Consider the following 18,177-nt stretch of genomic DNA (forward strand, 5'->3'; position numbering starts at 1 on the left):
TGGAGAGGAAATGGGGTGGGAGGAGGGACCAAAATTAGGAAAGCCAAGATACTGCTGTTAGGTCGACTTTACGGTTTTAAAAAAGGGAAACCTAGTGGCCAAAAATTTGTCAAGTTGAATCAGAATTGTTATTTAACCTTCCCTACCCCATTGGGCAGTGTGGAAATATGCGTACGTGAGCATGGGAAATATTGTCAATTGCCCCGTATCTACAGAGTTGCCCTGTATCTACAGAGTTATATCTACACCCTATGCCCCTCCTCCTTTCCCCCGGGTCCATACACTGACTTCAAGACCTGGTGCAAAAAAAGGTGTTTGGTTGTGGTGCAGGAGGGTGGCCGCTCATACCGTGTGTGTGTGTGTGTGTGTGTGTGTGTGTGTGTGTGTGTGTGTGTGTGTGTGTGTGTGTGTGTGTGTGTGTGTGTGTGTGTGTGTGTCAGATTTTGCACCAGGCTACATTTTCCCTAGATACGCTTGTACATTTTCCCTAGATATTCTAAAAGCTATTTTGTTTGTTAAACACTTCTGATCCAATCATATGCGAAGATGTAGCTAGTTTCTTGCAAGCAGCAATAGAGTTTCGTTGTGGTGTGGTACTCTATAGAACTTTTAACTTTGGTTCCCATATTTTTCAGTGACTTCAGGACAGATTTGATGGGTTTATTTCCTCCCCCCCCCTTTTAATAATATTGTATTTTGGAGTTTATAACTTAATTTTAAACTATGTGATCCTATTTTTTGTGACCGGTGTACTGTTAATAGTTATGTGTTGCCAATAAAAGCTATGGAACTGAATGGAATGGCCAAACATTTGTCAAGTTGAATGAGAATTGTCATTTCACCTTTTTTACTCCTTTGGGTGGTGTGCAAATAAACGTGTGTGAATGTGTGAAACGCTGCCAGTTGCCCTGTTTTAATACAAGAAGGTTAACCTGATGAACAGACTTCAGCGGCTTGTGGACTTGTAAGTGGTGAACAGAGAATATGAACTACCGGTAAACTGATGGGTATTCCAAGAATCCCTCCCGCAAACCCATTTTTTAATTGTCCCTGTTCTCTTGTGCTGGCTTTGTTTTTGCTATTTGATGGTGCGTTTTATTACTTTAAGCAACTTTTCTTAACTGTTTTCAGCCCTTCATTTGTACCCCTAGGTCTTTTGTATTATTATTCTTTGTAATAAAGACCACGGGTGTTTTCATATTGACATTTGCATTAGTTTGGAAGCCACCTCAGTCTCCCCCTTTTTAAAAATTAAAAGAGAGAGAGAAAGCACTTGCAAGGTATTAATTAATTAATTGCATCTTGTTCAAACTTGGCCTGCTGCTTCAACCTGGGGGCCAGTGATGAGGTTTCATCAACCTTCCGCACATGCAGAATAATGCACTTTCAATCTACTTTCACTGCGCCTTGCAGCTGGATTTTACCGTGTGGAATAGCAAAATCCACTTGCAGCAGAAGCAAGCCTTTATTGGCATAGACAGCAGTACAACAATAATAAAAAACAGATTAAAAAGCATGTACAGTACAGGATATACATGTTAGGATGAAGGAAATCAACTGGCATTTAGTAATTTCCAGGAGAAAGTCTGCCACTATCATACAGAGAGAAGGATCAGGGTTGTCCAACAAGTAGTGTAATCTAAATAAATCGGGGAGATTGGGTAAATGTGAAGGAGTGAAATTCACATACTTGGATCTGATTTCCTTGAATCTGAGACAGTGAAGTAATTGGTGGGCCAGAGATTCAACTGAGCCATCGTTACATGGGCACAATCTTTTAGCCTTTTCTTGCTTATTAAATCTGCCATGTAACAAGGCAGAAGGCATAACATTAAACCTGGCGAGAAAATCCACTTGCAGACAATTGTGAAAGTGGATTGAAAGTGCATTCTTCTGCATGTGCGGACGGGGCTTGAGTTTGACAGGATGATTCACGAGCCAGTGAACATCTGTAGTCCAGTCAGCATTTAGTTGGTGAGTTTACAGTGCCATCCTAAACAGAATTACATCCTTCTGTGCAGGGGTTATCATTTAATGGCCTCTCTCTTTCCCCTTCCCTGTTTTAAGTCATTGGGATTTAAATAATTTGTTTTTAATTTACCGTCGGGATTATACTTTTTAACAGAGATTGTTAACTGGGCTGAGGGATGTTGTTTTTATTTGATTGTACTGTTTAATGATGGAAGCCCCCCATAGCCTACAAGGAGAAAGGCGGCCTATAAATTAATTAAAGAAAATCAAAATAACAATAATTTCTATGGTGTTGGTGGGCAAACTCCTGCTTATGCTCCCTCCCTCCCTCCAAATGCTCAACTGAGCAGTGAAGGAAAATTTGGGGATGGGGGAGGGGAAGGGATTGGCAATGCATTCATGTCACTTCCAATAGTACAAGGATGTGTAGTATAGTTTTTATATCAAACTGGGTAAAATCCTAGAGTGTTGCTGATTTCATTTCCTGGCTACCTCTGGAAGGGATGCTACTATATTGTTGACATCATTTCCCAAGCTCCACCACAAAAAAGTCTCCTTGCAGAGTTGACAGGTGCCTAGTTAGGTTGCCAACTCCGTGTTGGGAAATTCCTGGAGATTTGGGGTAGACCCTGAGGAGGTTGGATTTGTGGTGGGGAGGGACCATCATGGGATACAATGCCATAGATTCCAACTTCCAAAGCAGCCGTTTCTTCAGGGTAGCTACTGTTTGTCATCTCAAAAACCAGGCAATCTCCAGCTCCCACCTGGAAGGTGGTAGGTAACCCTAGTGCCTGGCAACCCTACGACTAACCCAGTGGACTTAGAAGGGGTATAACCCTGTTTAGAATGGCATTGAAGCAGCTTAGAAACAGCAGTGGCGTACTGGTTAAGAGCAGGTGCACTCTAATCTGGGGAACCAGGTTTGATTCCCCGCTCTGCTACTTGAGTTGTGGTGGCTTATCTGGTGAACCAGATTAGCCTGTGTACTCCAACACATGCCAGCTGGGCAACCTTGGCCTTGTCACATCTCTTCAAAGCTCTCTTGCCTCACAGGGTGTTTGTTGTGGGGGAGGGGAGGAAAAGGAGTCTCTTTGAGTCTCCTCACAGGAGAGAAAGGGGGGTATAAATCCAACCTTTTCTTCTTCTTATGATAAATCTAACTATCTAGACAGCTATCTGCCTGAGACCCAGGGCAATCCTCAGCTCTCGTGTCCTTTCCTATTTGTCCAGGATAATGCCAATGGCCACTTTGGGGTCAGGAAGCAATTTTCCTCCAGGCCGGATCAGTCCAGGGATCTTCGAGGGGTTTTTTTTGCCTTCCTCTGGATATAGAGCAGGGTTCACCGGAGTAGTGGGGTTGTGGTAGCTATGAATCTCCTTCATTGTGCAGGCAGTTGAACTAAATGACCTGTGGGGTTCCTTCCAGCTCTGTGTTTCCACATCAAACACAAACCATGTTGCTTCTACAGAAAAAAATCCAAACATACAGTATCATAATACCCGGTTTAGGTCCAGCCAGAAATCACAAGGCAGTAAAGTATCCCTCACCTTTCCCCAGAACAGTTTTCTTGAAACAAATAAGAAACGTGAGTTCTTGTCAAAAGATGTACAAGACTCCACCATCTATAAAGTGTTATTTTAACATGGCGATGAGGCTAGTCTGTGTCTCGTACAATGAGAAACTGAGATGCCCCAAAGCATCCTGGGATCAGGAAGCAGTGGCCATTTCACTGTGAAAATATGCAAGCCAGCATTTCTTCCAGTCTGTCTCTACCGCTAATCAAAATCGAGTTCTTGCACCTGCAGCCCCACGACAGGGAAAATACCCTCCTGGTACTATTTTGGCTTGAGAAACGAGTGCCGGGGGAATCGGGCAAGGGTTCCCTACCCCATTGCACTGTGCCATAGTACCCATTCAAATAATGCCTCTGCACCTTTCAATGGCATTCCCACCAGGAAGCTACAGCTGCCATCTGGCCGGCTTGTGCACATTGTAGCATGCACGTTGGCCCTCGGTGTGCATTTATTGGACTATCAGGGCAGCGGATTATTGCTTCTTTGCGGAACTGTGTCTTACTCCCATTCTTTTCTTCCGACGCGTTCCAGGTGTGAGCTACTCAGACACGGTGAGCGCCACCGAGCCGTGCAAGCAATGCAAGGAGTGTGTGGGTCTTCAAAGTATGTTGGCGCCCTGCGTGGAGTCAGACAACACCGTCTGCAAATGCGTTTACGGCTACTACCAGGATGAGGAAACCGGCGACTGCACAGAGTGCACCATCTGCGGAGTGGGCTTTGGCCTCGTGTACCCATGCAGTGAATATCAAAACACGGTTTGTGAGGAATGCCCCCTGGGGACCTTCTCAGAGGAAGCCAACCATGTGGACCCCTGTTTCCCTTGCACCATTTGCGAGGAGAATGAGATCATGGTCAGAGAATGTACCACAGGATCCGACGCTGTGTGCAGAGGTAAGGGTTTTAATAAGCCCCCAATTGGCTGGTGCCTAGGAATATTCTCAGACATTCTAACTTGGAGGTTGTCACGGGGTGGCCAGCTCTGGGTGGGGAAATACCTGGAGAGTTTAAGAAGAAGAGTTTGTATTTAAACCCCACCTTTCTCTCCTGTAAGGAGACTCAAGGTGGCTTATAAGCTCTTTTCCCTTCCTCTCCCCACACCTGGTGAGCAGTGGTGGGATCCAAAATTTTTAGTAACAGGTTCCCATGGTGGTGGGATTCAAACTGTGGCTTAGCGCCAATGGGGATGGGCAGGGCACGACAGGGGTGTGGCTAGGCATTCCAGGGGTGGGGCATTCCTGGGCGGGGCTGTGGCAAGGACGCAGCCGCTGCGCCGGTCCTTGGGCAGGAAACGAATGAACGCAGGCACAGGATGCCACGCACTCCGGTGCACCTCCTGCTAGACTGCTACAAGTTCTGCGCGCTACTGCTGAGAGGAGGGGCGTAACTAAGGCAAAAATCACGTGGCAAAATCACCAATTAGCAACCCCCTCTCGGCACACACAAATAATTAGTAACCTACTCTCAGGAATCTGTGAGAACCTGCTGGATCCCACCTCTGCTGGTGAGGTAGGCGGGGCTGAGAGAGTTCTGAGAGAACTGTGACTAGCCCAAGGTCACCCAGGAATGCAGGAGTGCGGAAACACATCTGGTGTTCACCAGATAAGTTTCTGCTACTCAGGTGGAGGAGTGGGGAATCAAACCCGGTTCTCCAGATTAGAATCCACCTGCTCTTAACCACTCCCCCATGCTGGTGGAGCCTGGGGAGGGCAGGGTTTGGGGAAGGGAAGGACTTCAGCAGGGTGCAATGCCCTAGGGCGAATGCTCCAGAGCCGCCATTTTCTTCAGAGGAACTGATTTAGATTGCCTGGGGATCAATTGTAATAGCTGGAGAGCTCCAGGCCCCACCTGGAGGTTGGCAACCGGATGCCACACTGTCATTGACCGTGTCCCCCACACGTTGCTGTTCTACCCAGACTACTGCCGGTTGCCATGGCGCCCCTGCGCATCTGCCAGTCAGAACCTCATGACAGGCCACCTCCTCCTATCCACTGTCTCTCACCACTGTGCCATTGACCTGGTCCGGGCTCATGTTCCTGTCATTTCCCACACTGTGGGGGATGGAGGCCCTTGCAGAAACGGAGAAGCCTTGTTTGAAAGCCAGATGAGAAGAGGTTATCCCATGCCAACAATAGCTCTTGGCCCAGAGGAGGGACGGCTGGATCATGACTCTGGCCTCTGTCCCTTTCCTCAGAGCGCCAGGAACAGAGCGTTGCCTGTTGGATCTCCCTGGCCTTCAAAGTGCCACTTCAGCCAGGGCTATTTCTGACTTCGCTGCAACCTTGCCCTTTTTCACAGCCCCCCAAGCAAAGGGAGCCACCGACAATAGGCAGCCTGTCTCTTTCCCTTCACAACCCCCCATTTATTCAACGCTTCCCTTCTCGACCTCTTGCCGCTGCTCGTTTTGGAGAGTGCTCCAAACGGCAGTCCCTCTATCATAGTTTTTTTTTTTTTGAAAAATAATTTTGCTTCTCATTTTGTGGACACAGAGCATCTTGCACAAGGGATAACCGAGTCACAAACCAAGATCTGATTGCAGCAACTTGGGACAATACACAGCCGAATGCAGCCGAAAAACGTTAAAGCAGAAAGCTGAAAGATTGATTCAGACTCTGATAACATTTTAAACACAAACAGCCATGTTTCCTTGACCAGATTAGTGCTTCTTCCCTTTATTGTATATTAGAGAGATTTGTCCTCATTGCCTGAACGTTCTCATCAGGCGCATAAGAGAAGAATGAGAATCCAACTGCGATCTATCCCTTATTTTCCCCTTCTCTGCTCCTGGAAAAAAGCCAGTAAGATGCCTCCAATACCACTTACATGGCTATGAATTTCCCCGCCCCCTTTTTTCCTTCCATTACTGAAATACTTTTCAGAGGCAGCTTAACAAATGCTGTTCTCCCCTCCTCCACTGCATTTTCACAACAACCCTGTGATGTAGGGTCCACTTTCAATCCACCTTAAATGCACATTGCAGCTGGATTTTGCTATGCGAAATAGCAAAATCCACTTTCAAACAGTGGTGAAAGTGGATTGAAAATGCTTTATTCTGCAAGTGCAGAAGGGGCCTAAAACAGTGTTCAGCCCAAGGTCACCCACCAAGCTTCCATGGCAGAGTAGGAATTCGAACCTGGGTCTCCCAGAAACTAGTCTAACACTCTGACTATTACAACATGCTGTCTTTATTAGATAAATACGGGAGAGAAAGGGTGGAAGTCTGGATATATAAAACAAGGAGTGTGCTCACACGTTGCTGGATATTGTTACTGATTGTTTGATTTACATTATGTACAGTGCACCTTTCTTGGCCCAAGGAGAATTAACCAGAGTAGATCAATACAATTAACAGGATGAGACATCAAATTAACAGTGCAGTAGGATTTGGATTGTAGAAATACAGAACCAACCTAAAATCTGAAAACAGAACAGATATTGCACTACAACAGTTGTCTTCAATGACACTGTCTTGACCACAAAGGAAAATCCAGTTGTAAATATTTATGCTAAGGTTGCCAACCGCCAGGTGGTACCTGGATATCTCCTGGCATTACAACTTAATTCCAGCTAGCACAGAACAATTCACCATGTTAGAAAGTGGACACTATACCCCATTGAAGTCCCTCCGCTCCCCAAACCCTGCCCTCTCCTCAGGCTCCTCCCCTAAAGCCAGCATGGTGTAGTGCAGGGGTAGGGAACCTGTGGCTCTCCAGATGTTCAGGAACTGCAATTCCCATCAGCCCATGTCAGCATGGCCAATTGGCCATGCTGGCAGAGGCTGATGGGAATTGTAGTTCCTGAACATCTGGAGAGCCGCAGGTTCCCTACTCCTGGTGTAGTGGCTAAAAGCAGGTGGATTCTAATCTGGAGCACTGGGTTTGATTCCCCACTCCTCCACCTGAGTGGCAGAGGCTTATCTAGTGAACCAGATGTGTTTCCACACTCCTATGTTCCTGCTGGCTGACCTTGGGCTAGTCACAGTTCTTTGGAACTCTACCTCACCAGGTGTCTGTTGTGGGGAGAGGAAAGGAAAGGAGCTTGTAACCCATCTTGAATCTCCTTACAGAAGAGAAAGATGGGGTATAAATCCAAACCCTTCTTCTTTTTCTAAATTTCCAGGTATTTCTTACCCAGAGCTGGCAATCCTGGTTACATGCACAATGATAGCATGCTATCCAATAAAAGAAGCTTGTGTTAGCATCTTTTAGCATGGTGGCCCCGATGGAAGACAATTCAGATTATCCCTTTTAAATAGTTCTACAAGACACCATGGTTCTTTATGCATGCACTACTTACCCCAAGGCTGTTTGCACCACAGTGCGGTCTCCCTGCATTTCTTAGTTTGCAACTCTTAGTTTGCAACTCCTCCCAATCTAGCTGCAATTTTGCTTGCAACCCGCTCCCAGATCAGGAGGTTGTCTGCCACCTTTTTCTTTTCTTTTTGAGTCATTTTAACAATCTATTGCTCCTGCGATAGATCAAAAGCATCAACTTTCTTCTAACAAAGACACCCCATTGATCTGCCAGATGTGCTGGTGGAGGAGTGGGGAGAACTGTATACGTACAGAGAAAAATAGGCAGGAGTGGAAAAGCCAAACTCATACTGCTCTGCTTCATTTTCCCCAGGGGGAAAGTTGCACTTTGCCCACTTTCACAAACTGTGGGGCTTCTCTGATCTGCAGCGGGTGAGTTCAGGAGTTGGAAAACGTGCGCAGCAGTGAATCTGCCCCAAAGGCCATGTACGCTCACTGCAGGGCGGACCGCAAGTGCGTAAATGGCTCATAATAAAGTCAGCATTAAAAAGGACATTTTTAAAAAAAATATGAGAAGTGAAATGCTGCAGAAGGCTGTAGATTTTGTGCAGGGATAATAGCTACATGGATTGGATCTTAATGGTCATTTTGGAAACAGTTTCGGGGCTCAAAATTAGACCAGAAATAAAGTAAGTCAATAACAGTAAAGTAGAGCCATATTGGGGATGAAAGACGCATATGGACACCTCGACTCAGCCCCAGACTTCAGGATTCCCTTGATGAAGGGTGGAGCAGTTGAATCACTGAGTCGTGTCCAATGATGATGAGTAAGCATCGGCGTGATGTAACAAGATTCCAGGTGGGGAAGGTTGTGCTGGCTACACAGCAGAAGGAACAGCTGTTCCCTTAGGCGCAGCCAAATTACAAAGCTAAGCGGGGGTGGGTCAGGACGACAGGGAACCTTGAAAGGAGGGAGCGGGAGTCAAGTCAGAAGGGGGGCTGTGGATCCATGGGGGAGCCTTTTAGATGCAACAGAGACCGATTTGAATGCAACTAGGAATTCAGAAGCATGCCACAAAGCTGCAGATGCATTTCATACAAATGAGATGTCTGGATACAGGTGACCCATTTGAGATCTGGCACTGTCAAGCAGAGGTGGAGAGCTCATGGGGACATGTGGGGTCACATATCCCTGGGCACATGCCAGCTGGTCACATGGGGGGCAGAGAATCACCTCGACACTCCTTCCCTTGGCCCGGCCCCTCCAGGCTGCTCCTTCAGAGGGGCAGCCTGTGGCAGGCTCTTGCCAACTAAGGTCAGTGGGGCGCGAGGGGTGGGGTGCAGAGGCAGTGGGGGGAGGTGCCAGGAGGAGGAGTTGCCCTGGGCGCCATTCCCCCCCCCCACGCTTCTGCTGTCAAGTCATTTAATAGAGCAAAGCCCATGAATGAGACACGTATTAGCTAGAGGAGTGGTGTGTAATGCACAACATTCAAACACTAGGCCTGGGCAATCGCAAGGCAGATGGCAAAAGAGCTTGCGTCAGGCAGCTAAGGAACCCAAGGAAAGCACACTCTACGATGCCGGTTCTTTCAGAGGTGCAAGGCTTAGTGGAAATCAAATGGGCAGAGAAGGAGCAAGCCAGACAGTGCTTTGCATTACGACCCGATGCAGCTAAACCACATTCCCCCTCTCCTCCTGATTTCTCAGAATGCTCTTTAATTTTTTAAAAGGAGGGGGAGATGTCTGCAAATACAGAAGCAATTATCCAGATGAACAGACTTACACAGAGGTGGGATCCAGCAGGTTCTCACAGGTTCCCGGGAGTAGGTTACTAATTATTTGTGTGTGCCGAGAGGGGGTTACTAATTGGTGATTTTGCCATGTGATTTTTGCCTTAGTTACGCCCTCCTCTCAGCAGTAGCACGCAGAACTTGAAGCAGTCTAGCAGGAGGTGCACCAGCGTGCATGGCAGCCTGCGCCTGCGTGCATTCATTTCCCGCCCAAGGATCGCGGCTGCGTCCTTGCCACAGCCCCACCCAGGAATGCCCCAGCCCCGTAATGCCCAGCCACGCCCCTGTCGTGCCCCGCCCAGCCCCATTGGCGCTACCCACAGTTTGAATCCCACCACCATGGGAACCTGTTACTAAAATTTTTGGATCCCACCGATGCACTTACATTTATATATTAGAGGACAATATCATGTGGATTCACCCTAAAACCACACTCCAGTTTGGAAACAAAGGTGGTGGTGGGGAGAATGTTTGCAGGGAAACAACCACTACTCATCTTCTGATGGAGAAACTCCCGGCAAGCATTAGAAGAGTTGAAGGCTCTCCAGAAGATTATTCAAGAAGCATTTTCTGTTTTGTTTTTTTACAGTATCTGAGGCTTGGCGTATAACCATGGATAATATATGATAGACATCAAGTGGTGATATGGAGTGTTTGTCAATGTTTGATAAATAACTTGCAATTAGTATTTGAGAGTTGATGGCTCCCCAGATCTTCATATCTGAAGCTTGCCAAGATAGAAGCAAAGAACCCGACACGTTGCAAACATTCGCTTTTTGTAGTAAAATAACAGAACCCCTAATATGCAAACATGCAAATTCATTTGTTTTTATTTGAAATGTGTCCTGCTACATTGGAAAGATAATTGAATTTAAAGGAACTGTGAATATTAACTTCTAAAGAGTGCGAATCTGAACATCATTTCTATTTTAATTATTTATTTCATACGTTTTTATCCCACCTTTCTTTTAAAGAGTTCAAGGTGGCGTACCTTACTCTCCTATCTTCCATTTTACCTCCCACAACAACCTGCTAAGGTAAATTAGATTGAGAGGGTATGACTAGGCCACGATCATCCAGCAGGCTCCCCCAGAAGAGTGGGAATCTGAGCTTGTTTGACATCAATTACAACAAACCCTAGTTAGTTGAACTGTGTGCATCCACACATTACAACTAACTAGGGTTTGCTCAAGTGACAGTACACTGTGATATCTGAACACTGGTTTTGCCTTGTTGGAGACTGGAATCTTCAGTAAGGGAGAACGAAGACTTTTGATTCTGGCTACAGATGAACCATTGCTAAGGTGCTACTTCTGTTTGCTTGGCAGAGATTCACCCACGGTTTTCAACAACCACCACATTCCCAACGGAGTCCTACACCAATGATACTGACTTGGACGTCGATGCAGGTACATTTCGGTTTTTCCCAGCTATGCATAAACCATGTCTAATCTGCTTACCCAATTTGAGTTCCAGTATGGATCCTGCTGAAAATGTCAAGTCTGCACTTAAGAGATCTCTTTTTTTAAAAAGTCCATACATTGGGGGATGTATGGAAGTTAAATCAGTTAAAATTCAGCTAGATCCAACTCTGATCCAATCTGGCACAGCTTTCTTATGTTTCATTTGGCCCCGAAATGCATCCCTCTAGCGATCTCATCTTCTTCTTAGCGTTGTCCCGCTAATGCATGGTTTGCCACTCGGATTTTTAAATGCCACTTCTCTCGATCGAGCGCGATTTCTGGTTGAGGCCTGTAACTTTCAGATCTGCATTGATGGTATCTTGCCATCGTTGCTTTTGCCGTCCATGTGGCCGCTGACCAAACACCTCAGTGTGATAGGTGATGCTGGCGACAGAGTCCGGGGCTGCTCGTTGGAAATGGACAAACCAGCACAGGCGTCTCTCTCTCATTTTTGTCTCGATGGGCTTGATGCCAAATTGTTTTCAGACCATGTTGTTGGTGATGTGGTTGAGGAGGGATACATCCAGTGTCCAGCGAATCATGTGCATTTCCATGATGTGTAGTCGTTGCTCCGTCGCTTTCGTTACAGACCAGCACTCTGACCCATAGAGTGCTATGGGGCGGATCATGGTTTTGTAGATTTTTTTAACCTCAGGTGTACAGGTGTGTAGCGATCTGATCTGCAATCCCAAATTGTCCAAACTAGTTACTCGGCTGTCCTTTTGCTTCCTTGTCTTTCTGTGCAGAATACGACCTAGAGGGTTCTGAGAACACTATCCCTTTCACAAATGATCCAAATGAGCTGGACGGCTTCGGGAGCACTGTTGCCGGCACAGCCGCCACAGTGATGGGAAGCTCTCAGCCAGTTGTCCGAAGTGGCACCCCAGACAACTTCATCCCCGTCTACTGCTCCATCTTGGCAGCCGTTGTTGTGGGCCTGGTGGCGTACATTGTGTTTAAGAGGTAAGTGTGGTGTGTTCCTCCTGAGACCAGGAAGAAGAGGACTAAGTGACCCAGGAAACAGTCTAAGCGAAACAGTCTTTCTCTTCATTTCATGCTTTTTGGATGGTATCTTCTGCTCCGAACGAGAGTCAGCTTTGATGGGAAAGACTCTGGCAGCATCAGGAAGTTGAACAAATGTATTATACCATAATCTTATATGTGCCAGAGCTCACTTAGCTGTTTCTTGACTTGGGCAAGAAAATACAACCCCGCACAGCAGCACTAGCAAGTGGCGTGTAAATTGTTAAGGGGATAGTGCCCACTGTGGCAACATAGAATGTAAACTAGAGATTCGAATGAGCAGAGGACTCTAATCTGGAGAACCGGGTTTGATTGCCCCAGTCTGCCACTTAAGCTGTGGAGGCTTATCTGGTGAACCAGACTAGCTTGTACACTCCAACACATGCCAGCTGGGTGACCTTGGGCTTCAGAGCTCTCTCAGCCCCACCCCACCCTCAGCTGAGCTCTCTCAGCCCCACCCACCTCACAGGGTGTTTCTTCTTCTTCTTCTTCTTCTTCTTCTTCTTCTTCTTCTTCTTCTTCTTCTTCTTCTTCTTCTTCTTCTTCTTCTTCTTCTTCTTCTTCTTCTTCTTCTTCTTCTTCTTCTTCTTCTTCTTCTTCTTCTTCTTCTTCTTCTTCTTCTTCTTCTTCTTCTTCTTCTTCTTCTTCTTCTTCTTCTTCTTCTTCTACCATCATCAAGATTCCTGTGCTCATTCCTGTCGCTGCCACCCTCCACCCCGTCCTTCTCCCCCTTGTTCCCTGTCATGCCTGTGGAAAAGAATGGGCACAAGAACAAACACATGTCCTGTGGCTGAGATTCCTCTTTCAGGTGCCCTGAGACTCATTTCTTTTCCTGCAACAACACAGGAGCTTTGCTACCCTTAATGTGCAATGTGAAAGAGTGAGGGAAGCGCTCTGAATGTTCCCGCATGCTTCCGTGAAGGTCCTCTGGAGGCAGCATCCTTTGTCCAGCTCTGGCGTTTCTGCTGCTCCTCTGAGCAGTGGCGTTCCCAGAAATCAGACACCCTTCCAAACTAGAGTAAAAACCATGACATTCTTTGCTGGAATTTGTAAAACTATCCACAGATAGTTTTACAAATTCCACCAAACGGGAGCTGTGAACAAAATGCTCAACATGCATTTCAGAGCTGGCATTGTGCCCATCTCCCACAAAGCAGGGTTCTGGGGTGGAGGTGGGCGGGGGGGCAATCTGGACTCACAGGATGGGAATAACAGGTCAATTCACTTCCACAATTGCTTGCAAGTGGATTTTGCTATTCTGCACAGTAAAATCCAGCTGCAAAGTGCATTGAAAGTGGATTGAAAGTACATTATTCTGCACGTGTGGAAGGGGCCTAAGCAAGCCCTGATTTACCACACCCAAAGCTTTGAAGAATCTGCAGGTCAGCCATCGTGCCAAATTTGCGCTGTGCCTTGAGTCGAGCAGGAGACGCGGTCCGAGGGGGGAAAAAGGCTGTTGGATGTTTTCACCTGCAGGTGGAACAGCTGCAAGCAGAACAAACAAGGTGCCAACAACCGCCCTGTTAATCAGACACCTTCGCCAGAAGGAGAGAAACTTCACAGTGACAGCGGCATCTCAGTCGACAGCCAAAGCCTCCACGACCAACAGCCTCAGACACAAACGGCATCCATGCAAAGTAAGGGAGTGAATGGTTTCTACAGGAATGGGGGGATGGGGAGCCAAGACAATGGGAAGGAACCAAATTTAGGACAAGTAGCGTCAATGGTCACAGGAGGCAATGGAAGGTAGATCTTGTAGCTCTCCAGTAAATTGGGCCATGAAATCTTGCTCTCAGTAGGCCAGGCAGAAAACTGGTATGCATAAGTTGTCAGTAGGGCAACAGTGTCGACTGAGATGAGCAAGCGAGCCAAGAAAAACACAACAGGGTAGCGCCAACGTGCACACGCCAGCTCATCTTCGCACAGGCTCCGCAGTCAATTTAAACAGGGAGTAATTATTTCTTGGTCCTGACCTGGATAGCCCCAGGGGTGGCTCCTGCTAGTATTTGAGTGGGAGACCTCCAAGGAATACACAGACACAGGAAATGGCAAACCACCTCTGAACATCTCTTGCCTTCAAGGCCCTATGGGGTTGCTATAAGTCGTGGGGTTGCCATAAGTCAACTGTGACTTGATGGCTCTCTCTATATCTTTACCTATATAATTCACTAACATGCAACGTGTGCTGACAACAAAACCCCAACCAATGTGTGCTCAGAACTGCCCTGTGCACCCATCGGTTGGGGGTTTGTTGGGGTGCTGGAAGGCCTCGCTGGCCCTGGTGTGGTGGGGAAGTGGCGCCTTGAAGCCCGCTGCCCCACTGCATCCCAACAGTCTTCCTGTTGCCCTGCCCTCCCTCCAACTACCTCCCCCCCAGATAAGCCACCACAATGGGGAAGCAACACCATGTGGCCTGCTGCCCCGCCACACCAGCCTCTCTGTTGCCCATCTTCCAACCACCCTCCAACAAGCTGCACCCTGTGGCCCACCCATTTCCCCGCCCACCCTCTAACCCCTTCCCCAACCAAGCAGCCATGGTGCGGAAGCTGTGCCTTTCAAACCAATGCCCTTGCTCCCAACAACCTCCCTGATCCCTGTGTTACATCTGGATTTTGCCCTTTATTGTGAGCACAAAGCAAAGCCAGTAACGGAGCTCCCCATTATCTCTCATCCAGGACCTGGTCAGGTCCAGCAGTGCTTCGTTCTGTTGGTCAGGACCACATTAGGTGGTTTCTGACCAATTTTTCATAATCCTGAGAACAGATGAAGAGCCCTGCTGGATCAGACCAGCGGTCTAGCATCCTGTCTTAGACAGCAGCCAACCAGTTACTTTGGAGGGTCAACAGAGGCTAAAGCCTTCCCTGATGTTGATTTCCAGTACTGGCATTTAGAGTTCACTGCCTTTTTAATGTGGAGGTTCCTTTTAGTAGTGGAGGTTCCTTTTAGTAATGGATCTTTCTACACCAGGGGTCGGCAACCTTTACCACCCAAAGAGCCATTTGGACCCTTTTTCCACAGCCCCGAAAATCTACCGAGCCGGAGAGGCAGCTCCACATGGAGCCACCTCTGGTTCAGCCCCTCCACTCACCTTTCCTTCCAGTGCTGCTTTGGAGGTCTGGAGGGACACGCTCACACTACCCTCCAAGCTCCAGGCCACGCGGAGCCGCAGTATAAGGCTGAAAGAGCCGCATGCGGCTCCAGAGCCGCAGGTTGCAGACCCCTGTTCTACACGAACCATTCGAAAGCTACCTGTAATTCTGGGCATCGCTACATCTTCTGGTGGAGGATTCCCCATTTTAATCACTCATGGCGGTTGCCCTTCTGTGCTTTCCTCTTGTTCTCCCCAATTCAGGCTTTAAAGGAGATGGGAACATATACAACGGTCTGTTGGCCAACAAACGAGAGGAGGTGGAGAAACTGCTGAACGGATCCACGGAGGAGACATGGCGCCACTTGGCCGAGGAGTTGGGTTACAAGGAAGACCACATAGACTCCTTCACACAGGAGGAATATCCGGTCCGCGCGCTCCTCTCCGACTGGTCTAGCAAGGACAGCGCCACCATAGACGCTCTTTATTCCGCCTTGCGCAAAATCCAAAGAGGGGACATTGTGGAAAGTCTGTACAGCGAGTCCACTGCTAGCTCACCAGTGTGATGCCTGGAGGAGGGGTGGAGGAAGTGCGCTGGGTGGCAAGCTTGGATCGCGCCCCCTTTCCTCGCTGGTGCCTCTCGAGCGAAAGTATGTGAAGGAAAAACAGAGCTTGCTCCTCTCCCTGATTTCTGGGGTCTTGGAGCAATCCTGTATGCACTGAATTGATTGCTGTCCCTCTACCCTACCCAGGTATTTTCACCTAGTACCTCTTGCTGGTAGCAGACTGGAAAATGCTAAAAGGAAGAGAGTAAATGGAGTGGATTTTGTTTTCTTTATCAAATATCTCCTGGGCTGGAGGGCAGCGTTTTGTTGTTCCTGTTAAAACACAAGGTGGGCAATCGCATCCGGTCAATGCCTCTCTTTCAGGTGCCTCTCTGACATCACTGCTCGTCCCGCGGGCATCTCTGCTTCCGATCGATGTCGCTTCTCTTTCCGCTCTCCCTCCATTTATGTTCAGTCACCAGCTCTTCTCTTGTACACTCCCTAAGCCAAGAGATAAAGGGACGCTTGGTGGGACACATTGCACGGCTCAACCAAGTGGGGAGTTCAGCCTTGGAAGGGAATCAGCAAAGAGATGTTTCGAAGACAAGATGAGAGACCCTCCTCAAAGGAAGGAGGAGTGATTCCTGACTGCTAAAACTGTCACTGCATGAAGATCAAACCTGGAAGGGTAGGGATGGAGAGAAAAGGGATACGTGGGCTTCCCCTTCACTTTTCCACCCACGATCTCCACACATCAAGAGCACCCTCAGTCTCCGTCTTCTACTTCTTGCTTTGATGCAGTCCTGTAGTTGGTCCTGAACTTTCTGGCCAGCTTTGTTCCTTGATCAAAAGTGGGCGGAGTCCTCTGATGGGGTCAAAAGCCATACCAGAGAGCAGAGCTGGAGAAACACCCGCAGCCAACCAAAATAGCGCACGTGGCTCACGGGTGTGCGAATTACAAATCACTGTGATACTCTAAGCCAGGCCAAATGTCATCTCTGTTGTCATCCTATCTGTTACACTGGTGAAATATCAGAAGCTATGCCCTGTGTTCTTCCTCACACTAGTGAACCAATCACTGTGGGTTACTAAAACCATTACCTATGTTGCATTATTTAAAGCATCGTGCAGAGTCACCTTGGGGGGTGGCCATAAGATGTTGGGTGGAGAGAAGGGTTCAGTTGGTTCCGTACCAATGTGTCCAAACTAGAATTGGGTTTGGTGTCATTCCCTCCAAAGCACCCCTGCTGGGGCTTGCTAATTTTTTCCATGGGCAGGGTCTGCAAAATAATACAGTGTAGTAACGGAAGGAAAGTCTCCCCAGGAGCTAAGAGGAGTCACTAAGTTTCCGTAGCCAACAAAAATGTGAACTGAAATGTTATCACGTTCCCTAGCTTGATATATATTACATGATTTGTTTTTACTTCTCTTCTGACCACCGAAGAAGAACGTGCAAGCTTGCAGCGTTTTAAGGAACTAGCTGACCCAGTGAAGAGATTGTCTCATCACCTTCACTGTCTCTCTGAACTGGAAAATGTAGAGAAGGGTGTTCTTCAAAGAACGTTAGGAAGGGTGAGGAGAAAATCCAAACAGGTGACCAGGAAAGAAGGAATCTTCTGCCATCTGCCCTAAATAGTGGTCAGGTATGATTAAAAAATTCTCAGAATCCTCCAGAGAAATTGTACTACTCCTATCAACATTATCTTTGCTTTATTTGACTTGTTATGTTGTGGTACCTGAACAGGAATTCCAACCTTGCCATAGACTTCTGCATTAGGCAAAAATGGATCTGTGGTGCTAAACAGGTTTCTGAAATCACAATGACCCTTTCTGCTTGGCACAAATAAAATGTCTTGCAGACACTTTTTAAAAAACTTTTTTTGTCTACATAGTGCGGACAAATAAAGCTTTGGCAGGGAAAGTGTTTATTTTTCCCGCCTTCCCTCCCCCCATCGGCTGCGATTCTCATATCATGATGTTGAAGCTTCGAAGATATCTCATTTAAAAGGAAAAAAAGAAAGAGAGAAATGACACATGCACGGGATCGCCAGGAAAAATAACTTTATTAATGCACTTTAGACACTGAAAGGATGTGCAGATGAGCTGAAAGCATGGGAACGTTAAGCAAATGGCAGCAGGGTGGAGCCTCCTGAGGAGAGAAGAAAATGGCCGCCATGAGGTGCGGAGAAAATCGAAAGTGAGAGCCATTTAAACTCAGGCAGGAAAAATAAAACACTTTTTGTTCTGCACAGCCAAGAGAAAACGACTTGACCTTGTCTTGGGGGAAAAGCATTGCTAACTTAGCATCTTCTGAAACATCCAGGTTGAGCAGAAATAAACCTTTCTGAAGTCATGTTGGGGAAATGCTATGCGGAGTTCTTCCCCAAAATGCTTTTTTCCCCATCCCCAGGACATTCTATTTGTGCTGTGCAGAAAGGGCTAGTGACGAAAAGGAGGATCCTGTATCATGCC

The 18,177-nt window shown here is 47.4% G+C and overlaps 1 protein-coding gene across 1 annotated transcript in view; it reads left to right on the forward strand.

The window, feature by feature from the left end:
* Positions 1 to 17,567, forward strand: part of NGFR (nerve growth factor receptor) — a 59,770-nt gene extending 42,203 nt beyond the window's left edge. Inside the window, exons 3-7 of the mRNA XM_048517361.1 lie at positions 4,078 to 4,437; positions 10,915 to 10,995; positions 11,796 to 12,012; positions 13,549 to 13,709; positions 15,425 to 17,567. Coding sequence (XP_048373318.1) covers positions 4,078 to 4,437; positions 10,915 to 10,995; positions 11,796 to 12,012; positions 13,549 to 13,709; positions 15,425 to 15,726 — 1,121 coding nt within the window. The 3' untranslated portion in view covers positions 15,727 to 17,567. The remainder of the gene's footprint in view (positions 1 to 4,077; positions 4,438 to 10,914; positions 10,996 to 11,795; positions 12,013 to 13,548; positions 13,710 to 15,424) is intronic.
* The last annotated feature ends 610 nt before the right edge of the window (positions 17,568 to 18,177 follow it).

The sequence above is a fragment of the Sphaerodactylus townsendi genome, linkage group LG15, assembly GCF_021028975.2.
Source record: "Sphaerodactylus townsendi isolate TG3544 linkage group LG15, MPM_Stown_v2.3, whole genome shotgun sequence".
In the NCBI taxonomy this organism is placed as follows: domain Eukaryota; kingdom Metazoa; phylum Chordata; class Lepidosauria; order Squamata; family Sphaerodactylidae; genus Sphaerodactylus; species Sphaerodactylus townsendi.